The 25,060-nt window shown below is 37.4% G+C and overlaps 1 protein-coding gene across 4 annotated transcripts in view; it reads right to left on the reverse strand.

Annotated features, from left to right (window-relative positions):
- Window positions 1-1,123: 1,123 nt before the first annotated feature.
- The window catches only part of LINGO2 (leucine rich repeat and Ig domain containing 2), a 478,352-nt gene continuing 454,415 nt past the window's right edge, over window positions 1,124-25,060 (reverse strand). For all 4 annotated transcript variants that reach the window (XM_058044150.1, XM_058044149.1, XM_058044151.1 and 1 more), the window contains one exon: window positions 1,124-5,992. In XM_058044150.1, coding sequence (XP_057900133.1) covers window positions 4,136-5,992 — 1,857 coding nt within the window. In that variant the 3' untranslated portion in view covers window positions 1,124-4,135. The remainder of the gene's footprint in view (window positions 5,993-25,060) is intronic.

Here is a 25,060-nt window from a genome sequence, read left to right on the forward strand (position 1 = left end):
CAAGAAGGCCAATGGTGTCCTAGCCTGTACCAGTGATGGTGGGGCCAGCAGGAGCAGGACAATGATTGTCCCCCTGTACTTGCCACTGGTGAGGCCACACCTCAAGTCCTGTGTGCAGTCCTGTTCCACTCACTACAAGAAGGACATTGAAGTGCTGGAATGTGTCTGGAGAAGGGCAACAGAGCTAGGGAGGAGTCAGAGCTAGGAGAGACTTACAGTGTAAGTCCTATGAGGAGTAGCTGAGGAAACTGAAGGTGTTCAGTCTGGAGAAAAGGAGGCTCAGGGGAAACTTATGACTCCCTACATCTCCTTTGGAGGAGGTTGTAGCCAGGTGAGGGTCAGCCTCTTCTCCCAGGCAGCCAGTGACAGGAGGAGAAGACATAGGCCCAAGCTGCACCAGAAGAGATTCAAGTTGGACATCAGGAAGAATTTCTTCACTAAAAGGGTGTTTAAGCATCAAAATGGATTGCCCAGGGAGGTGGTGGAGACACTATCCATGGGGCTGTTCATTAAATGACTGGGCTTGACACTTAGTGTTATGGTCTAGTTGTCAGGGTGGTGATCAGTCAAAGGTCAGAATTGATGATCTTGAAGGTCTTTTCCAACCTAAATGATTCTGTGATTCACTGTGATTCTGTAAACACTTGTACATTCATCTGTTCTTATCTTCATACTGATCTGTGTAAGTGGACTTCAAAACATATTTGCGAGAGGCCTGGGCACTGCTCTTACAAGAGTTATTGACAAGGATATTTTAGTACCTGTTTTCTCAAGTTCCTTTGCTGGTTCGGACATTTTCAGTTTTCTCCTTTTTTGCAGAACTATTGCTGCTTCTCAGAGTTTTGTTGCACTGGCTGCCAGGTAAATTCAGGCTAGTGTCAGCATGGAGACCAGCCAGTATAGAAGTCAGAGGTAGGTTAAAACCTTTGATTCCTCTTTTAGTGCCAGGTATGCACTACCAACCTGTTTCTGAATATATGATAGGGGAGCCATGTGGGTCAGATGCCTTCTCACAGCCCAGTCCTTGTTCTCCCCTGCAGTAAAATAAACTGTGGTGCATCTCCTTGATCTCTAGCAGAGAATTGACTCCTTCAAGAGGCAGGGTAAGCATTCAGCCAAAGAATTGCCAAAAAGGTTCTTGTCTGGGTCTGACTTTGACACTGTATTCCTTATTCACCCAAAAGAGCCATAGTTAGTATGTGTCCCACAAATACATAAGAAGGAGACTATGTGGAGCAAGACAAAAGCGTCTCTGGGTCCTGCTGTCCTCACTTCTGTTAAGAGGTGCCATATGCCTTGTTAAGTCCATGCTGAAATAAGTAGGCTGCAAAAAGTAGAACATTGCTAGAGGCAGGGAACGAACACTGATTCTGAAAAACTGAATACTGACTGAACTCAAGGCAATACACAGAACGCTGACAGCTCTGCAAGGTGGTGCTCAGCAACAGCAAGCGGTGATTTCCATCACCAGCACACATTCACATAGATAACTAAGCACATTTCTGCTCACAAATCCTTGCAGTGCACTAGCTGCAATCACTTCTTAGAGTCATTCCAAGGGATAGGGGAATACAGCAACTCATAATTAATCCTAAAAATACATGTTTTCTAGGGTGGTGTTTTTTGAGATTTTTTTTAATTGTGTAATTTAATATGAAGAAATCAGGTGAAAATGTCTAGAAGGTGGGTGAATTTTTGCTTCTAACACTGATTTTAACATTTAACATGAAATGACTGCAGGGGCAATAGATAACTAGTTGAAAAAAATGACAATTACAAGGGAAAGGCACATGCAAATGTCTTCAAGGGACAGTTCAGAAACATTTTGTTTTATCCCCATTTGTTTCTTTAACTGCCCGCATTAAGGTACAGTAGAATTTTGGACTTCAGTGCAGTGGTTATTACGTCAACAAAAATAATTTCCCTGGTGTTAGAATTTAGTCAGGGGTTGTTCCATTATATTAATGTTCTACAAATGTCATAGAACAAAGAGTATTCTTATCAAGCATGTCCATAAATCTCCAACTATCTAGTTCAGAGCATAAAACAAAAGGAAGCAAGAAAACCCAATTCTAAACTTAAAGCCAAGTTAAGTGAAAAAAATTCTATGAACCCTTGCAACCTCCTCAGTTGGACAATCTAAAATGAAGTAACAAAGCAACCAATGATCAACCACTAAAAAAACAGATTCTCAAAGCTGCATAGCCTTGGGTCCTGCAGCTAAGTTATGGGTATCTCTGGGGAGCGCAGCTGGGTTTTACAACTTTTAGCACATTTCCCTTGATAGAAGTGGGAGACTTTTTATCCTGCTTTTAAAATCTCTGCAAAGAATATGGATACTAATTTTAGAAGCACTTGCATCCTATCATATATCAGCCTGACTTTGGTTTCAAAATGCCAAAATCTAATACTAAGATTGAACACAGGCTCTTTAATCACATTAATCTGAAGGTTCTGTCTTATAATATTTCATATTAATCTTGGTTAAACATAGATGTACGAATTGTCATCCTTTCTCCAGATTATGCCAATCATTTAAAAATGGTATTTGCTATCAACCATGTATGACAAACTTATGGCTCCTAACTGGTGGAAAACTTGAGAGGTGGCTGAACAACTTTGCATCTTGAAATTGCTAAGGATTTAAAAATAAAATCATGGTATTTATGAAAAAGCATAAAATTTCACTTTTCGGTCTTTTGAAGATTTCTTTGGAAACATAAAACAAACAAAAGGTTACTTGTACTGAACTAATGTTCCACTTCTGTCTTCTTTCCATTTAAAAAGATTCCTAAAATCTGGAAAAAACTTGCCCCTCTTGCTCTAAGATACTGCCCCTGAAAGAAACATAACCACATTGTTATTAAAATGGCATCAAGAATAGCTAAGGAATCTGTTCTTGGAAATCAGCTTTGTGTTATCTACAAATATACAAGATGAGAATGACAGTGGCTAGAGGTTCATTATATCTGGCAGTATGTCAGCCTTTTTGAGGCTATCGTGTTTTAAACATTATTTTAGTGTTATAAATCCCCATATTATGCATGACCAACTGTAGTTTACTTGGCATTGGAGAAGAGTTCATTCTTAGTAACAATGTTTGTATGTTTTAATTCACTTGTATAAAGAGTAAGATAACCATATTTCCCAAGGAGTCTGCAGAATGTATTATGCTCTTTATTTGGCCCAGTACACATTAACATTTTAACAGTAGGTTTGAAATTAATATCAGGGCTAACAAAACTGATTCTCTCTCTTCAAAGTAGAACTCAACTCCTCCATGCCAGCATTGACTAGTGGGTTGCCTTCCCTGTGTGAGAGCCAGGGCTGTATTACAGTAAACTGGTCCAGTGTGATATCACAGATATAAAAAATATTCCATTCTGTATCAAAACTAGGCACATGCCTTATATTTATATGAAGAGTAGATCGACAGAGTTGAGTGGTTTTGCTCTCAACTATTCAGGTCTGGCCTTCTACATGAGGAGAAAAATATCTTATATTATTTCTAATTAGTAACTACAAGGATCTAATTTGGGTTTTTATGGTAGTTAAAAGATGGGTGACATCACACTTGGGTCAGTATTGGTGGATATCTAAAAGTACAACCTCTCATTTGTATTGCTTCAAAATGTACACAGTATAGATGTAGATTTAAAAAAAAAGCTACCAATTTTTTTTGTGTTGAACCAACTAGAAGGGAGGATGCAAAGTTTTACCAAATGAGATATATGGATACAAATTTCATTGTTGAGTGTGGTTTAGACAAATGTGTCTTTTTCTTTAAGTATGTAAATCCTACACTGTAGGTTTTTTTCTTTTCCTTTTGTAGCAGTAGAAAATGTTGAACAATTGTCCATGAGCATGAGCCAGTGGTTCATTGCTGATATCCCCAGAATGCCAATATTTGCAATGCAAACAGTTAGTACAATTTCCCAGTTCTATGAAAGGCCCTGACACATCTGCCTCAAGGTCTGGAGGCTCTGTTGTATAACCACAAATAGTCTTTCCATTTTCATATAACCTTTTGATACACTGACAGCTGCATTAAGCTGCTTCTGCCTAGCAATTCCACATGCCAGGCTGTTTTAATTGGTTTTAATGCCACAGAAAAAGCACTGCTAGCAGAATATCATCAAATCATTTTCATATTGAACCTTCGTGGTCCAGAAACCTCCCCTTCAACCACAGCACCATTGTTTTTGCGAGGGACATATTCAAGGTCAATGCTGGTTTTGTGTTTGCCTTTCCCTCGGCTCCACACAAAAAGAAGAAGGAAACAAAATAAAACCACTCCAAGGAATGTGAAACAGCCCATAGCTGTGGACACCAATATTGTCTTAAGGTCCAGAGAGTAGCTGTTTGCATTAGTTCCATTAGAACTTGTGTCGTTGGAGTCTGTCATATACATAGGGGTCCTGTTGGCATAAAGAAAACGGTCTGAAGTAAACCCCTTTACTGTCAGGGAGGCTGAGTAGGTGTCATTCCCAGCTGCATTACTTGCAATACAGACATAGATCCCAGTGTCCTGGTCTTGGGCAAATCGTATCTCCAGGGTGCCATCTCCCAGCACAGTGGCTCTACCATTTGATTTAGTTGTGATCAGCCTCCGGCGTGGGGTAACCCAGGAGATGGTAGGCTGTGGGTCCCCATCAGCATTGCACATCAGCTGCACGGTCTGTCCTTCCTCCACTACCAGGTACTGCAACTTCTTGTCTTGTATCTTGGGCTTCTTACAGGTGAAATAAAAGGAGAGAGCTGTGCTGTGAAAGTCTCTGAATGACCTCTCTCTGACACTATCTGGGCCCGCACACATTGGTGGCTCACCACCAAACTGCAAGGTGGGCTGCCGCTGTAAAATCCAAAGAAGACGACAGTCACAGGCCAGAGGGTTGTTGTTAATGCAGAGGACCTCAAGGCTTTTGGAGGAATGGAATACATTCTCTTCTAGGGTTTCTAACAGGTTTTGGGACACGTTAAGCACGCGTAAGAATCGGAGCCCTTGGAAAGCATGTGGTTCAATGGTGCGCAGTTGTGCCCCCACCATGTGGAGCTCCTGCAGGCGCACTAAATCCGACAGCATGCCTGCCTCGATGGTGCTGATGGGGTTGTAAGACAGGTTGAGATGTGTCAGGTAAACCAGATGTTTAAAAGCAGAGTAAGGTACTGCAGACAGGTTGGTGTTTGTGATGGATAGAGAAGTCAGGTTGAGACCGTACAGACTGTTGGCAGGCAGCATGTCCAGGAGGGGCCAGGCCTCTATCTGCAGGTCCTTCAGGCGAAACAGTCTTTTAAAGGCGTACGCCGGCAAAGCATTAATGTTGAGCTGTTTCAAATGCAGGCTGATGAGGTTGTGGAGGTGAGAAAGAGCTTCTGTTGGTACAGCTGTGAGGTTGCATCTCTCCAGGGTGAGCTGCTCCAGGCTAAGCAGTCCACTAAAGGCCCTGTGTGATATATACACCAAATCATTGTCCCCAACCTCCAGGGATTTTAGGTTATGCAGATCTTGAAACATGTAGTCCAGCAAAATGACAATCTTGTTTTCACTTATATCAAGCTTTGTTAAGTTTGACAACCCAGTGAACACCCCAAGGGGGACCAGTTTCAGACGGTTTCCTTTCAGCCTCAAGGAGCGCAAGTTGAAGAGATTGTTAAAAGCTCCAGGCTCAACATTGGAGACAATATTGTCGCTGAGGTCAATCTCCTCCAGCAATGGGTATGATGTGAATTCCTCAGGGTTAACGCTTTTCAGTCGGTTCTTGCTGAGGTCCAAGATTTTGGTCTCAATGGGAATGCCTTCTGGGATGGACATCAGACGTCTTCGGTGACAGCTGACAGACTTGTTTTGTGCTGAGCATTCACAGCGGGCTGGGCAGCCCACAGTGGGGCTTGTGAAGACAAGCAGCACCGCCAGACCCAAGAGCAGCTGCCAGCATGATAGAGCTGTGTGACGCATGACTCCACTGATCTGGGCTAACCCTCCGACACGGGCCTGTGGGGTGAGGATGGGAAAGGGGAGAAGTTAAGTCTGCAGAAAAAGAACAGTACCATTGCAAAGCAAATGCATGTGTTTTCATATTGAGCAAATCAATAAAACCTTTTGTGAATGTCATGACCTACATAAAGCAGATCTTACTTCAATATCATAGGGCTAGTCAAAGGATTTGTGTATCCAGCATTTACCTCCAGATGTTGATGAAGACAAAACAGCTTTTCCTACTGCAAACAGTAGAAGACCATTCAGTCTTTTCTCAATTTCAGTAGGTTTCCTCAAGACAGTTCTATAATTAACCCAGAGAAAAATACCATTCACTATGCAAAAAGGGCTAATAGCATTTGTGATAAGTTTACAGCATTGGATTTCTGTGAGGTGATATGAAACCAAGCTTTTGCCTCCCGTTAGTGTTTTAAGGCAAATGTTAATGATGTCATATAATCAAGAAAAGGAGGTCCTTGACAATGAAAAGATTCCTCTTATTATTTATTGAATATATTACAGTTATAGAGAGATGAAGCTTGTTCATGCATACACATATACAATGGCTCAGATGAGGAAGGAAAAACTGGTGCATCTCTGATTAGAATTTATAATAGGTCAAATTGATTCTTTGCTTTTTACTGCACAGAGATATTTTGTGTGACTGTTTAGAACCCAAGATCCAAAAAGGGTTTGCAGAATACATCTTTGTGATTCCAAGACATATAAACTAGTTTCAGGAAGACAAAAACAAGGTAAGATGAGCTGTCTATATTTAAGCAGCGCAGTGTCCAAAGAAGCACCACAGATTTAGTGAAAATCACAGTTTGTAAAGGATTTATTCATTCACACCTTCAGGTTAAAAATGAGGATAGAAGAAGGCAAGATACCTTCTACTAAAGTAGCTACCCTTGTCCAAGCAATGCACTTTTCTGGTTTAGTCACCAAAGGCAAGAGACTTTTTCTAAGTCTACTTAGAAGCTAGTAAATGAAGACAAACAATAACCCATTTCAAAAGAAGAAGAAGAAAAGATATAGGTGTTCATCAAAGGAAGGTGTGTTTGAGATGTTCAGAGTAAAGCAAATTGCAAGCAAGGACCATGGAATTGCCTTAACTCCTACGGTACAACCAACTTGATGAGACTAAGTATAGCGCTGGGATACAGGCTTCAAAATATTAATAAGCCTTATAATGGGCCTCAGGCTTTTGATGCCTTTTCTGTATTGTTTAATTTGAGCTTAATTTTAATTGTACTTGTAAAAATACTTAAATAACTCCCACCAGTAACGACCCCTTGGACCTGCACAGATGACTATGACCCATCTGCTCCAAGGCACAATGACAAAATTACACAATAGCTAAGAATCCACCAACTTATCTGCCTCTTTGGGCTTTGAGGATCATCTGGATACTGCATAAGAAATTTGTAAATTGCATTTGAGTAAATTTTTTTTGTGTTGTCATATGGATTGTAGCATAAAAGAAATCCTCCCATACACAGAGGATAAATGCATTTAAACAAATATGGTATAACTAAATTGATGAGGCAATCAGACAGCTATTTGAGCAAATAAGCTCTTTGAAGCACATGAAAATAGTCCTGTGTAAATCACAGACTGATGAAAAAGAAAGTCCCACCAGTAACTCTGCTACAGCAACACTGCACTCCAATGGTACACAACTTGGAATATGATAACTCACCAAATCATCCTTCCTGATGGAGAAGAGTTGCACTCAGACTGTGGAAGATCAGAACAGTGGAGATTCAAGATACAAGAAAAGGAGCAGATATTTGGATCTATTGATCTTACTGTATCTAAAAAATTTCTAAACAGGAACTCTAAGGTTTGGATTGTATGCATTTGTACTGTTGTAACTGGACTGAGAAATAAACAGCTGTTGTGCTCTGACTGTTAAAAACTAAACTGAGTGAAAAAGCATTTATCTTGGAACTTTGTATAAATTGTGTTCTTTGACTGACCAGACATGAATGATGCACATATTACTCCTCTCACAACTCTGTGGAAGAATTTCACTCTTGACTGATGTGGCTTTGTATTTCCATTTTTACACTTCCATGCAGAGACTGTTAATGTGAGGCACACTGCACGCTGGTTTTGACGTATAGACTGGAGACTGGATGAAAATTACTCTGTATTATATTACCTATAAAAGCACATTTCCACTTTGTTCTAGAAGGACAACCTACTGAGATTCAGTTTTCCTCTTAAATTGTAGTCTTGCAAGTAACTATTGCTAGTTATCTCCAGCTGTGACAAAGGTTTTCAGAGATAAACTTGACTTCATTAGGCACTAACTTAAAACTGGAAACCAACAGGGATTCTGAGTTAGGTGTTTTCAATGAATTTAGATCAGAGAGGCTTCTGGGTGCTCTGATCTTTACTTTCAGAGCTCAGTCTGTGAGGTTAGTGCTTTCATAGTGATACTTCTACCACACAAGGATTTCGTTTCCTACTGTGTCCATCTAATAATGTATGAAGCACAAAGTAAATAGGTTCAGTGGAAGATGAGCATACTGGAGTGTTTGGTTTAGATAGTGAAAATATGAAGCACTTTTTGCAGCTATCCAATCCATCTGGTAACTAAAACTTCTGAGGAGTACAAAGTAGAAGATAGACAGTATAAAAGATGATAAAAGGCTTTTTTGACTGTGGCTGGAATATAGCAAAAGTAATTCAAAAATTAACAGTAGTCTTCTGCAAAGGTATGCGTAAAGACAATGAGATATATATTCATCTGTAAGGGTGGATGCATGCGTATGTATGCACTTGAAAGGAATTAAGATTCAGGACTGAGATATAATCTGGAGTGGATACATTTCAATAAGGATGAATAATAAATTATGCTAAATATCAAGTCAGAAAAACAAAGATTAGGTGGATCAATAAGTACAGGTTAGAAGAAAGTATAAATTAAATTTATTATTATTACATTTTCCATTGAGCCAGATGATACTACCATTCTTTCTTCTAACCAAATCTGTGACTATACCCTTCACTTTGAACTGCTTTATGGAAAAATGACTTCATCTTCATTATGCAAAAAATGTAACCTTATCTCCAGCTAGGGTTAAAAGGTCTAACAAGAAAAACATGTGGGACAAGGTAAACTCTGGGAGAAGCCTAGAGTGAATTTGACAATCTATTGCACATGGCCCCCATTTGAATTAAGTGAATATAAAGTTGTATTTTCAGGACATGTCCAATAACACCACTAGCTAGGCCTACCTTGTGCCTCCAGTCTATAAAAATTTTGAAAGGATACAGTTTAATCTGTAAAGTACCTTCCATGTCAGTGTGATCACAATTATTTATTAGTATACATCCATTAATAAAAATGCTACTTTAAAAAGAAAGAAATTATGTCATTAAAAGATATTCTTCACTGCAAGATGATTTCTTGAAGCGAAAAATTATTTTCTGCATATTTTTAGAATTGTGGTATGTTAATTGGTGACTTCACTGCAGAGGATTGAATTGTTAGTGTCAGTGTTCAACATGATGACTTTCTTTCCTGCTTAAACAACCAGCACTACATACTTTATCTTTGCCAGTGTAGGTATTTCCTCTAAACATCTGCAGCATTGTTATTTTTTTATTCCCTCTCTTCATTGTGGTACATACAGGGCAATAAGGTGTATGAATGCAAGTATGTACACACACACACACAGAGAAAAATGTAAGCTAAAAGTATAGTCTTGCTGATCTGTGATTGTACCATGCCTTTCACTACATCCTCTAAAATTATAGCTTGTTAGATGAAAATTCAAAAACCATAAATTATTATGAACTAAGAGTTTTGCTTTGTTTGGATGTGGATGACAACATTTAAAATTGTTTTCCTGACCTTTCTGGGGTATTTGTCATACTTTGATGGACTCTGGGAAATGAAATATATGAAGGAGTTTTTATTGAAAAAATAAAAATAAACTAATTACCATTTTTGTCTTTGGCTCTGTTCTTTAAGTCCAAAGTCAAGAGTCAAGTTACGGTTGGCTGATACTCTTTTTTAAAAGAGGACCCTATTCAAAGTTCAGCCATGCAAATATGAAAGCTCATTAAAGTTATTAGTTAATAGTTCTGTGTGATCTCACCCAAAACAGCCACTACTACTTTGAAATGCAAATCAGTTTTTAAAAAGTTCTGAAGCTTTGAATCTTCCTAAAAGTGCTTTACAAGAATGTATAGTGCCCTGTAGCTTTTAAATTGTAAAACTATAATTAAAAGAAAAAAAAAAATCCAATGATGTCCTAGAATGCAGTGCAATTCTAAATATCATATATAAGAATGTGCCAAATCATGCATGTATTACATATTTTTCACTTCTTCCTCAGACTAATTTTGAAGCCTTTAGAACTGAAAGCGAGACTGCACTTGACCATGGTCCTTTCCATGTCCCATCGGATGCTGTGTCTCATCTGCATTTTATGGTAAGTAGCTTTAGCCAGAAAAGATGAGAGTCACAAGATCTGTTTCTGTCATTAGCTGCATTATCATCACTTGATGCTCTGACTCAGTAGTTTTGATCTCACCTTTCCCACCCCTTTTCTCAGTCTTTCAGACAAAATCTACCCCAGTGGATCATATCAGAGATGACAATTTTGCCTGACAGTCACTTAGTAATTTACATTCTAAAAGCCCCTTTACAAAAACATATTTATTCAATAAATGTTCTAGGATTAAATGTTGCATGACAAAACAGACTTGTACTTATTATTTACTCAAATGCTACCAGGTAATCCTGAGAACTCAGTGAACTCCCTGTTTGAAAAGTGTTTGCTGGGTTGGCCCTGACTGGACACTGGATGCTCACTGAATCTGTTCTACCACCATCCTCCTAAACAGGACAGGGCAGAAAAAAATATAAAAAAAGGTTCACACATTGAAATAAAGCAGGGGCAGAACACTCACCAGTTACCATCGCAAGCATAACAGACTTAGCCAAAGGAAATTCATTCTGTTTATTACCAGTTAAATCAGAGTAAGATAGTGAGAAAAAACCTCAAATTTTAAAATACTTGCCCCAGCCTTTCCCCTTTTCCTGGGCTCAACTTTACTTCATCTTTTCTCCCATTCCTGAATGGCAGTGCAGGGTTTTGGGAAATGGGAGCTGTGGTAAATTCATCACATTTCCTCTGTCACTCCTTATACTCTTCCCCTGCTCCAGCATGGGGTCATTTCCATGGGAGACAGTCTCTGATTAATTTCTCCAGCGTGGGTCGCCCTCTTGCAAAGTACGCAGTCCTTTGAGATGGATACTTTTTGAGACTGTGTTTAGGGGTAGTAAATTGTTCTGCCTGTATAAGATTGTTTCTCCTATGAATGTTGAATTTTAGCATTGTTGTATTTTAAAGCAGGCAACAGATACTGGGGAGTATAAATGTTCTGTCTTTACATAGCTGTCATCATCTTTCACACTTCAGCAAGCAGTCAGCCAAAGCCATTGTTCAAATCTTTGCCACAAAACACCTTTGCTTGTGTGCTGAGCAGACAGATACTAATGATAATATATGTAGCTAAAACTACTGAATTTCTGTGGTGGAAAATTTTGCCCAGCTCAGTGTGGTTTGGGAAATTTTCTATTCACAGCTTTATCTGTCAAGTACCTGTTGCATTTATGTTGGAAGTGCAGTTGGCCTGGCTTTCTTGAACTCTCCTTTGGTGCTGCACCAAACCAGGTAAGGGCACGAAGGGTAAGTAACCTTTGCTGGTGGACTGTACTCAAGGTGCCAGTGGTGGGAAGTGTTGCCCAGGAGATGAAGGGAAGATGAAAAACAAACTGAGATGGTTTTAGGGACAGCCAAAGGACACATGAAAATATGGGACATTTGGAAATGTTCTTACTGTGGGACACAAGGCCACCAGAATGAATGAAATCTTGCTTGTGTCATTTTCTGACCCGACTGTGTAAATTAGACATTCCCATCATATGTTCTTTCAATGTAAAAGCTAGTTTGTAAAAGCAAAGGTTTTGCCTCATCGTGTCTCATGCCTGAAATTTGCCTCAGCTTAGTGTATTGTTCCCAATTTCTATCATAGACTAAGTCAAGACTGCCTAGGTACTCTAAAAAGGATGTTTTTTCTTTAAAGTAGAGCATCTCAGAAATGGTTTGAATGAATATAGGTTTCTACTTTCCCTGTGTCTTTGATCGAGCCTTTGTGCTTATGCAGAGATTTGGTTCTCCCTTCTTTTATTGATCTCTTAAACATTTCAGCATTTAAATAAACTGTAAAACATTAAGTAGCTATCTGGATTCCAATAATAAATAGATTTAAGAATTCTTGAGTAACAGCAGCAATAACAACAACCACTAGTCTGACAATTCATTGAATTGGAAGCAAAGATTTGATTCAATTATACTGCAGTATTAGGATTGTTCTCATCTACTAAGTCATCAGCAAAAACTTCATGGGATACCATCAACTCAGAAATTACAGTCAAGTAGCATTTGTTTTCAGAAGAAAATATTGAGATTCAGGTCATTGAAAAAGTCATAATACAGAACTAGGAAACATAAGCAAAAAGGCAACTAGAGCAACATTCTTCATTAGCTTACTCAGTAGAATTATTTTAAGACTGCTTAAAATATTTGTATCAGATGTTTTAAAACTAAACAAGTGGGTATAGTTTTCACCGCAAATACTTATATTTTTGTCTGAATTGAAGTGAAAGAAGCATGAGTTCCAAAACACAGAAGGTAAGAAAATCACGGTGACAAATTCATGTAATTATACAAATTATCTGTACAAGAATTTGAAGTCCACATTCTCCAAATTAAGCAAAGAAATGAAGCCATCACCACATCCTCTGTATTTAAACCAATGTTTTTAAGATTAATTAAAAAATTTCTTTCATTTTTTACAGAGAAAATGAACCTTAGGAAGAAATCTGAAGGAAAAATAATAATAAATCTTAAGGATTGTCTTGCAGGAGACATTTCATGCATAAGTAACAGGAAAAGAAAGTGGAAATGTTTGCAAGAGTTATAAACTTTTCCACTGACATTTCAACTGACCTTGCTGCAAAGTTGGAGGGGAAGAGATTTATGAAAAGCTGATAGGAAAAATTATGTGAAGGGATATAAGATGCTTGGATGTAAAACAAAATTCAGACTTTTTTGGTGCAAGTTAATGATATAAATCAATCATTCAGGGAGGATAGCATTACTTTCATACCCACACAATTGCCTACCTTATAAAAGTTGAAAATATTTGCATAGAAACACATTCCGTCAAAGAATTCCTAATTGAATAAATTAAAGAATTGACATCTGTGAATAACAGATCTCTTCTACCATCTATTCCTTCTGAATGCAGAAGCAAATTTTTGAAAGGTAGAGTTAAACAAAATTTCTTTTGCAAAGTTCACTTAGTTCTATTAAATTGTATTCCTATTTCAGTAGTAAAAAGTGATGTCACTAAGAGATAATAGTTCAGTGGCAAAGAGCAGAACAACACAATCACCATGACAATAAATGTGTTGATATGATAATGCAATAATAGAGAAAGGGAACTTGTACCTCTGAAAACAGGACAGCTCCTAAGTAATTTGTTCTGTGTTTTGTTAGGGCTCTTCAGTGTTGAAAGACCACCCTCCTGCTATAGCTGAACTCCGTCCCTAGACCTGGTGTATGCATGGTAGCCCCCCTGAGTGATATGTGACTTCAAAAACAGTGCATGAGCCCACATTTTTATGAAGTTGATTTGTCTTAAGTGTTGCAAAGCAAAATTCCATTGTACTCTTTTTCTTTGATGATTCTTGCAAGATTTTACTGTTCCAAATACTGAGAACAACTAATCACAGGGTGATAATATTTGGAAGGTGTGGTTGAAAGATGAAGTAAAATTGTAGTACAGGAGGATAAATCATATGACAACAAAAGCTAAAGTTGTAACTCTTGGAGAATGTAGCAGACCAAATATGTACAGATTAGGGACAAGATTAAAAATCTCTTGCAAGTTAGGATTCATTACGTCGAAGTAGATCTTATGTTTCTAGTATGTCTAGGCAGGTGAATCTTAAAATTCTTTGCTACCTCAAACAGGACACTGGTGGGAGAATGTGAAAGTGTTAAATACTATATTCGCTTTCCATATCTGTTGTAGCTAATGAAGTCTGAATAAATTAATTGAAAACTAAAACAGTATGAAGGCTAACTTCATTGATTAAAGTTTAGGAAGTTTTTTTCAACAACAACCCTGCATTAAACATTTATCTTCCTCATGAAAAAGACAGTCTTTCTTCTAAAAGTGTCTGAGCATAATAGAACAGATGACACCACTGCAGCCTGCATAATATCTCATAAGTAGAAAAACATGGATAGAATTTCCTCTGAAGATTTAATTCTAACATCCGGCTACTTCTCATCTTTAATGAGTGAAGATGTCAGTAACAGAAAGCTACTGAAAAGAAAGGAACCTGCTTTTTAAATCTGGATTGGTAGAAGAATTTTGAGGGCTAGTGTATTCAAACATTTGAATTTCACTTCAGTAATCCAATTAGGAAGCCACAATCTGCACTATATCTAGGTCATAATAAAAACAATCTTGATATAGCCTGTTATAGATGGATGTTTCTTTCAAATCTGTGAACATTTAAGTCCAAAGAGCTCTGCTATCCCAGTAATGTCCTGACTTCCATCTTTTGTAAACAGACACTCTCATTGGTAACTTTAGGAACATATTTTGCAAGCTTCTACCTGTTGGCATGATTTCGTTTTTGTTAGCTTTAAAGGCAAATATTCTTATTTGCTATCTTGCCCACACATGAACGCTAGGTGACAATGACCTTATTTCCTATTAAGAGAGGCAAACAGATTAATGTGCCACTAGCAGCTGAAAACTTTTTCCCTAGCAGCTCTATGTTTGCACAGGACAAAAGTGAAACCAAAAGTACTTCAGAGAGTATGGGCCTTGAAGAGTTACTTATAGTGTTTACCATGGTCCTGTGATTACTGCCATCATAAAGGGTTTCAAACTATTTAATCTACTGACATGGATCTCTGCAGGGTATTTTTTGAATTTTTTTTAATTTTAATTTTAATTTTAATTTTAATTTTAATTTTAATTTTAATTTTAATTTTAATTTTTATATTTTTATTTTTATTTTTATTTTTATTTTTATTTTTATTTTTATTTTTATTTTTATTTTTGTTTTTTATGGCAGCAACACAGGGCCTGATGACAAATCATGGTATGCAGGGGCTAAAGTGTACGGTGAATGTGCATGGAAAGATAAGAGATCATTTAATTAGTACTACAAGGGCTGTTTCTTCATAGCACAGTTCAAAGGATCTTTAGCCAAAAGGGGCTGAATACTTACACCTGTATTTTTAAGAAACATTTTTTGTTAAATATGTCTGAAAAAAGCAAATGTATTTTAAAAGGTAACATTCATCTGTCTTACCTAGGAGTGGATAAAGTTTAAGTTGCTTGAAATTGAATTAAATGGGAAAGCTGAAAAAATTTAAACCAATATATTTTCTTTTGTACTAAGACAAGAATCTCAAAAGTATAGCAAAGCTGCAACAAATTATTTTAGTACTACTTATCTGGCTAACGCAAGAAAAAAATGAAACCAATCCTGTGTTATTTTCTCACACCTTGATATGCCTGTTAGCAGCAGTTATATTTGTATCTTTCACTGAAACCCTATCAGACAAAGCAAGGTGTATTTTCTCTGGGGACTATCTTCATTCCATCACGCACAAGGCCTTCACAGCACAAACTTGCAGCAAGCTGCTGACCTATCTGCTGCTGCTCTTTTTGACTGCAGGAGTAGTGAAAGTCTGGAAAGGCAGTACAAGTGCTACAGCATTATATTTGGAACATTATAAATAAGCAAAAGGAAACGAGTATGATTCTTAGTCCTTGCCAGAAGGCCCTCAGTTCATATTATGGCTTTGGATTCAGAGTGGCTATCTTAGCAGAAAATTGTGGTCAGCATTTGAGGTGGCGCAAAGGAAAGAAGGGATATATTTCAACACATTGGTCAACAGTAACTGGGCATGTGTGAAGAAATTTCATGATAGACCTAACTGAAGTCACTCAATAGCACAGATAAGGAAGATATCTTTGGGACAGCTGCACAAAACTACTGCACTTTGAATTAAAATAAAGTTGATTATAATTTATGCAATTGAGAGAAGAAGAGAATAGCCAACTGCCTTGGAGATTTCCTGTTTGCTAAAGGCATTCTTAAAATATACTTAGACTCAATATCAGCCTGCAGATGGATTAAGGTAGGACATATGGAAATAAGACCTAACATGTTTTCAGGTGGACAAGACACAACCACTATTCTCTGCTTTATTCATACCCATACTCCATGAATGTTACTCCAGATATTTACTGGTGTCAGCTGACCTTAGAACTAAGCCTCTTTGTTCAGCAAAAAAGGAACAGAAAGAGATACATTGAGCAAGACACCAAGCAGATGAAATTTGGTAGTCAGAATTTTTTTCAGCAGGATCAGTAATAATTCAGCCCTTGATTTGAGCCTGGCCCATTGCAGAGCTCTTAGTGTCACAGCAGTGCTGCAGGTAACTTCCAAGTGATGCAGACAGAAATTTGCTAACTCTTCTATGCTTCACAGACAAATTACTCAACACAAATGAAATCTATTCTTCAGAATTTACAGTCGCCCATTTGCTTGAAATGTGTGCCCATATTTGTTTGCTATGGTATCAGAAACAACTTTCCAAATGCTGGTAATGGAGACCTGTTACCTCAGTACTTTTTTTTTTTTTTTGGTATTCATAAATTTATTCAGAAAAAAGGCACTTCCTAAGAAACTGTACCTCATTCAGTTAGTATGAAATCTAATGCAAACAATTTTTTTACAAGACAGATCCTCTGCTACTAGTGTGTATTTGGTTAACATTTTCTTTAATTACTAGCAGAAGATGACTAATACTTCAGCAATATGCCAAATACATTTATTTTCCTGGTTTATCAAGATAAAGGGATTAGAGAGCACAGCTTTCCATATTGAGTTTACTCAGCTGTCCTAATGTGCTAGCACTAGTTACAAAGATAATTGTGTATAGTTTTTAAGCTAGTAAACATTTTTTTCCTTCTTACTTTTTCATAACAACACAGTCTGTGTCTATGTAACCTTGCTGCTTCCTCAAGAAACTGACATATTACAGGAACAGTGGATGGTGCTGCGTCCTACAGTTGTCCTGATCTATGTGTGAAGTCCAGAGGCTGATGCCAGTCAGAAGACACTTGCCTTGCAGAGTTGGCACAAAGCTACAAGCACTGTGGCTGCTGCATTGTCCAGTACCTAGGACAAGCTCATCTACAGACTTACAGTCTCTTGGAAGATCTGCAACAGCTCTTTATAGTACTGCTGTACTTCTTTCATCAAGGTGAGGAGTAAGCCTCAACTACACCCATAACATATTTGTAGGACTTTTATCTTGGTTTAGATCTACAGATTTCAGCTCAAAGATGGTGATCTAGGTTATATTTTCTGACTGAGTCTACAGATGTACAGCGGAAGTATACAAAAAACAAAGGCCTTTTTCTCTTGAAATTATTTTATCATTTGTTGATAACTTTTTTCCCAGTGAAGTTTTTTCAAGTGATTTTTTCCTCAAAACATTTTCTAAACTGTTATAGTTCATTAAAAACATAATATTCTAATATTCTATCTAGAAACAGTTTCAATTAATAATTCTCAACTTCACGCATACTAGGACTCACAAAAACACATATATGCTCAGATGTCCTTAAAGGAGAGCACTATTTATACCATCATATTAATACTCTACAATACTAATGTACTTGTCCTTGTCCTAAATAAAATTAATGCTAGAATAGCTTTCTACTGCCAGAGCACTTTCAGATGGCCTTAATTAAAAAAACTTGAGTCTGCATGAATATCTATCCATAATGATTTCTCCATTTTATTCCTAATTATAAGCTCATTAATATCAACGACAACTGTAAGAAACCCAGATGAGACTATATCATTTGGGATTTTAAAATTGAAGGCACTCGCCCTGCCAACTCAAAATCACTTATTCAAACACTACTGTAGGTGTTGTGTGAAATAATTATACTACAGCAAGCATTGATGCTCCGCTTTATGTAGGCTGTATGTGATTTTTCATCCTTTCTGTTAGCTTCTAGCACTGAAAAGTAACTTAAGCCACAGAGTAACCAGAAACATCAAAGAAGAGAGGAACTGGAAGAGATCTGAATTAATTCATTCTCAAAAGCACTGCACATTTTCAGCATTATTAGTGCATGGGCGTTGGAAGGGATTTGCAAAAGGAGGATACATGAGCAGAAAGGATAGTATTGGAGCTGTGAGATCTTCCAGCATCTCCTCCAGAAGAGATCTTGCACATCTGTGTAATTTTTGAACAGATACTATATAAACGCAAAATCTCAGTAGTGGCTAAGAAAAACAAGAGAGCCATTTATTTATCTTGAATGCTGAGGTATGAATAATATGAATATTATCATTTGAATCTGGAAGTGAAATGATATCCACAAAGGAATGGGTGCTAATGATGTCTCTTTGCTCTAAAATGTATAATATGACTTTCTCTAAGCTCCTTGCCAGCTGGTTATAATTCACTTAATTTAAAAAATTCACAGCAGTTTTAAGCTTTATTACTTATCACAACGACAAATATTGCTAAAATTATTTAGAATTTAGGAATAATATTAAAATCAGTGTTTATTTGAATGTATAGGTACAATGGTGATATCAATTAGATGGAAACTGAGATTTTCTTTTCAAGCTGCTCCTGAACAAGGGCTATGGTCATCACGATGATCATTTTTTCAGTCATGGAGTCATAAAATCTCTCAAGTTGAATGAAACCCATAAGGATCATTGAGTTCAACTCCTCATTTGTCACAGAACAACCTAAATGTAAATCACAAGAGTAAGAGCATCATATTCATAATTATTGAACTCTGATAGGCCTGGTGCCATGTGCACTTCCCTGTGGAGCCTGTTCCAGTGATCAGCCACCTTCTCAGTGAAGAATTTTTTCCTAATCTCCAATCTGAACTTTCCCTAATGGAGCTTCATTCCATTTTCTTATGTCTTATCACTGATCATCAAAGGGAGGAGACGAGCACCTTCCCCTCTGCTGCCTCCCATGAGGAAGGTTTACATTACGATAGGGTCACTCAGTCTTCTCTTCCCCAGGCTGAACAAGGCAGGCGACCTCAGTCATTCCTCCAAAATTTTAACCCTCAAGACATTTCACCATCTTGAACACCCTCCTCTGGACACACTCTAATGATTTGCTGTCCTCCTTACACTGCAGCACCCAGACCTGCCCCCAGCACTGGAGGTGAGGCTGCCCCAGAGCAGAGCAGAGCAGAGCAGGACAATCCCCTCCCTTGCCTGGCTGTGATGCTGTGCCTGATGCACCCCAGCACACGGGTGGCCCTCCTGGCTGCCAGGGCACTGCTGGCTCATGTCCAACTTGTAATCAACCCAGACACACAGATCTATTTCTGCACAGCTGAAATCTCTTCTCCTCCAGTTTAAATGTACAGTCAGGATTACTCTGTCCCGGGTGGAGATTCTGGCACTTGCTCTTGAATTTCACATGGTTGGTGATGGGCCAGATCTCTCGTTTATCCAGATTTCTCTGTAATGCCTCTCTACCCTTGGAGGAGTCGTAGCTTTGTACCATTGGCAAACTCACTTAAGATACACTTGATTCCTTTATCCAGTGACTTTATGAAAACATTAAAGAGCACTGGCCCTAAAGTTGAGCACAGGGAAATCCCACATGTGTAGCCACTATAACTGGTTAAACCCAACCCATCATCCAGTTTCTTATCCAAAATGTTATGGACTTGTCTAGCATTGTGATGGACATTTTGTCCACAATGACGCTATGTGACACAGTGTAAAATTTTGCTAAAATTCAAAAATCTCATATAAACTACTACTCTATCCATGACCACTAAGATGCAGCTCTGTAAATCTAGCAAGGAGATTAAAAATGAAAACCTTTTTCCTATGGGATATTAATTTAAATTACTTCATCTTCAGAAATAACTAACTTCAAAATCAGCTACAGGCCAAAGTCACACATGTAGTATCCAATGATCATCTTCAACTGGGAGGTCTAGGTAGCAAAAGTACATTTAGTTATCTAAAAGTGTCTTTGAGTAGTTTTAGATACTTTGTGAGCTCCTATTCAATAGATCAAAATTGAACTCCACACAAATCCGAAATAAGATTTTATCCTTGAAATGACACATTGAAATGGAGATTTCTACTGCTCAACAGACTGAAATCCATTGATCAGTAGTGTAGAAAAATTTTGTTTTGTGCTGCCATAAATCTCACTGGAATTAACAACAGCTAACTTTCCATATGGTATGAAATTGCCAGATGTGCAACTATTCTAGGTTCAGGAGCTGGTAAGTGGGATGAGTAACACAGAAAGACAATAAAACCTGCAACACCAACAGTCTTCACTCCTGTAAGTCTATTAGAAATAGTTATCTGTCCTAGCATTTTTTTGAATACACGACACTATTATTCATGACCTCTAACTGTACAAATGCTGTAAGGAGGAGCCATAAGCCTCAATGGACTGTTTTGACTGGCCAAACTGAGTCCTCAAAAAACTCTTAAGATCCATGAATTTTTATTAATGTGCAGGGCCTCACATAAAGTAATTTAAGATATACTCAAGTCATTTAAGATATTCTCAGTCTTGCATCTCAGCCCAAGCTGACTTTCGTGTTTCAGTATACAGAAGAATGATACTCAAAAAGGAACAACTGGGCTGCACTGATCTTGTTTTTTTGGGCACCATATTTTAATTCAACATCTTTTATATAATTCAAAGCCTAGAAAATCCTCTGTAAAGCAACAATCTTTTTTCTTGTGCATGACAGAAATACAAAACCAGCTCCCTCTCTTCCCCAAGCTATTTTTTCCCAAAGCTTTCTATGCTTTTCCATTTGATTTCCTTGTTCCACATCCAACTGGTTCAAAAACATTGTAATAATATGGCTCAGAAATTCCACTAGTTTTTTAAATGAAACCAGGAGAAGAAAAGAATGCAGCAATGTCCTCTGTCTTTTACTGAAGCAGCTGTTGTTGGGTATAAGATTCACAGAGGTTAAAATGATATCTTTTCAGGGGTGTTTTTTGGAAAGGGAAAAGAGCTATGACTATAGGTTTCCTTCCTCCATATAATTATAAATACACAGAACTGAGTCATAGATTTAAAGAAAATCAATATCTCACCCTAGCAGATGATACAAAGCTGTGAAAAGTGTTCAGTGTTTCCAAAATATTGTCTTTTCTGGCTGAGAAAAAATAAAAATTGTTTGCTGTTTTCTTCCTTTGCTGAGGTTATAATAACTTCATGATTATAAGTAGTTATATACCATAATTGGATGAGAGAATAGACTAGAATAAAACAACAATCACCCAAAATTCCATTTTCAGCTTTCTTCAAAGCACAAACTGTGGCTTCAGTTATTAAAGGAGCACTTCATTAGTGAATATTAAAAGAATGACCAATTCAGAAGCATCATTATAAATTCTAGGTAGCCTCTTCCCCATGTAAAACTGTCAGAGCTTAGCTCAGCAGCTTCATACGCTTCCTTTCTGTTACTTTATGCCTTTATGCCATGACAGAAGGACTGAATACTTCAGCTTAATACTGAGGACAGAACCAATTTGCTCAGAGGACATCCCCCACATCTTATATGCACCTGTGATCAGGTTTGTTATTTCATGCACCTCTTTTTTTTTTTTTTTTCCTTAGGATTTAAGTATCTGACCTAACATTGATCGTATCATCATGATTTTACTTTGATTGCTGTCATTGCTGAACCCAGGCTTGTCAAATCAAACTTTCACAGATTATATAAGTAAATGTCTATTTTACTTTAGGATGTAAAGGTGTATCTCTAGTATCTTGTTTTATTTGAAAAAGAGCCTGGCCAAAGAGCTAGTCAAAGTCTGATATCTCAAAAGCGAGAGAGATATCTTCAACAGAACAGAGAGAATCATCATTTTCTTTGGTGCAAATGTGCATTCATGTCTCTCCTGTCTCAGGGAGAGCTAAGCGTGAGCAAGTTTGTGTTGAAATGCATGAAGGTATGTATGACTTCAGCACTGCAAAATGTGAACCTCTGCCTTGTACTCACAACCCTTGAGACTCCTGTGCCTCTTGCAGGTGGACAGCTAAAGCCTGGACTAATTGTGGATATGGGAACCACATGTGTTGTGCTGAATGGGCATGTTGTCAGATGTCACTACCACTGCTGAATAGAAGCACAGCTTCCTAAAATAACATTGTGGTTTTTGAAGACAGTTGAGGTCTTGCAGACTAGTTTCACTTCCAACTAAATCTTCTGCTAGGTAAGAAGATGAAAAGGAGCTTGTTCCACTGAAGTCAGAGCAGCTTGCTAGTGGTATTGCTGGAAGCTGCAATGCTGTGAATCAAACTTCAATTAATTTCCTCAATCAAGGAATTTTGTCAGTGTCTGTGTACTTGAGAACAAAATGTATGATCAGATTCATACTAAATAGTAACAATTCTTTACTCACTGTCAGGATTTCCCTAGGTTTATGAGTTTTCCATCAGCTTTGATGCATCTGGTATAGTCTCTTGCACCCAGGCAGGACTTCCTCAGATAGTTTTAGGTACAAAAACATTTTTTTTTAAATTATCAACATTGGATATCTCAGATTAGAACCCTGGATTTTCCTTTCTTCTTTACTATATAAAGAGAGTTCAAGTGAAAAGCCTTTTTTAACTTGCACTCAGGTTCCTGTACTCTCAAAGGCAGCAATATCACACAGTACACATAAGGCATACGAAGATTTAATGTGACAGGATGACTCATATACATGAAGTCAGTCAGGTAAAGGATAATTGTTTGCTCAATAGATTGTGTTACTTTTTCCATTTCTGTCACTCTAGCATTCCTAGAAGTGCATGGGGTTTTTATTTTTTACTCCATCATAGAAAATCTTTATTTTTAATAGGGTCATTTAAACATAATCCTTTGTGCTAGAAGAAAAAAAATAAATTAGAAAATGACATCCCATCTTCAATCAGCCAGTATCATACAAAGCATGCGCTTCGGAGTAGAAACAGAAAAATACAGGACACTTTTTAAAGTGCATAGATCCACTATAGTGCAATGATAATGACAATGTTGATAAATTTTGAGCCTTCAGGTTTTTGCCTAGGCTTCAGGAATCTAGTCCTAGAAACCAAGCCCTCTATCATAGACATAAGTTCAAAATGTCGTGTTTAGGAACTGTGAGCTCTAAAATACAGAAACAAAGACAAACTAAAAAAGCATAAATGATAAAAGGAAAAAAAAAGAGAAATATTACTTTTATAGAATTTTGAGACTAAATCATGTTAGATTTGTGATTTACACTCTGATTACTGAGGTCTGAATATCTGCTGGTGCTTATCCAGTGGCAGTTTGAAACATGTTGGTAACTGGTAATGGGATATGGTGGAGAATGAATAGCAAAGAATTGTTGTGCTGTCTGTACATGTATAAAATAAAAGCTTTTTCTGTAGAAGACTGATGGATGAGAATGACACAGGTTAAGTCTCAGCGCTGTAATTCAGAACTTTTCTGCACAAATTCCATTTTCAGTGTTTGGGGCCTCTGACAATCACCTGGGAAAGGAAAGCTGCATATTTTAATTTTTGTCCAATACCTGACAGAGAAGAACACAGAGTTAATAATGGGCATTATTAACTGTTTTTTTTGAGTCAATGATTCAGAGAGCCTCATTCTGCATTCTGCTTGAAGGTCCTCATGAACTGTGTTACCAAAAAGACTTAATAAAAATATTGTATAAAAGAAAGAATTGGTAGGCAGTTAGCCACTCTGTGAGGATCTTTAATTAAATAAAATGAAATAAAAATAAATACAATACTCTTACAGAGACGGGATAAATTAACTCCGGGCTACACAGAATAGATAGCATTACAAATACTACTAAAAGAATCTATATGAGCTGCGAAGCCTTTGAGCAGTGTAGCTGAGCAAGTAGCTTCCTATTGTACTCCAGACATGCTTGGTGCTGGATGGCTAGGCAATTCCTGTGTGAATTAGGACGTTTCGTAATAACTTCCATATAAAATAATGAACTGGGACTTTGAGTAATCGTGCAGAACAATGATGACAAATCTTTTGCCAGTTGGTGTTTGAATTTTCAGAACTAAAGTTCCATGTTTATTTCATTTACAAAAAAATCTGAGCCATATATTTAATCAAATAGTGTTCTTGCCTGCTACTGTGAGAACAGATTTTGCAGAATCACAGAGTCATTTGGAAGGAAGCTGACCCATTTTCATACGGATTATTTTAGTGCATATATATTTATAACTTTTCAGTAAGTCACTGATAATTTGGAAATTAAAATGACTAATTTGTTAAACATTATTTCAATTCATATTTAAGGAAAGGCAGATTACGTATGTACAATTAGAGATTATCATGCTTAAGTGACTTTAAAGTCCAGTCTTCCACCCAAATGCAAAAAAGGCTTTGGAGAGTCTACAGATAAAGGTTCATTATCAATCAATGTTCAGTTTTGTGTCTGAAAAGGTAACAAGCTGAGATTTTACAACAGACTATTTGTTGATTCTCACTATTCACTACCTCTGAAATGCGGAATAAAAACCATGAAACCTACAAAATTCTGGGACTCCCTCTGTTTCAAAGATGTCCCGTCCGAAATCAGCCAGAGTGGGAAGGTCACTTTTATCCTTAATGAAATTAAAATTTTAGACAACCACTATGACATCTAAGACAGAACCATGAGAACATCATATAAAAAATGAGCACTGGCAACAGATGTTTCTTCTGTGAAGCTTTGACTCAAATTCTTGTATTAGAACTTATCATTAATGGAGAAAATGCATTATATCTATCAAGAGAGCAGTGAACATAGTAGGTTCTTCCATACCAGCATCTGTATTTTCTTTTCAATACGTATGCATTTTATACATGCATCACTTGGCTGCCAGTTTTGTTCACAATCAGGAAAATTAATGCCTGACTCAATTAAGATAG

Source organism: Melospiza georgiana, chromosome Z (genome assembly GCF_028018845.1).
Source record: "Melospiza georgiana isolate bMelGeo1 chromosome Z, bMelGeo1.pri, whole genome shotgun sequence".
Taxonomy (NCBI): Eukaryota; Metazoa; Chordata; class Aves; order Passeriformes; family Passerellidae; genus Melospiza; species Melospiza georgiana.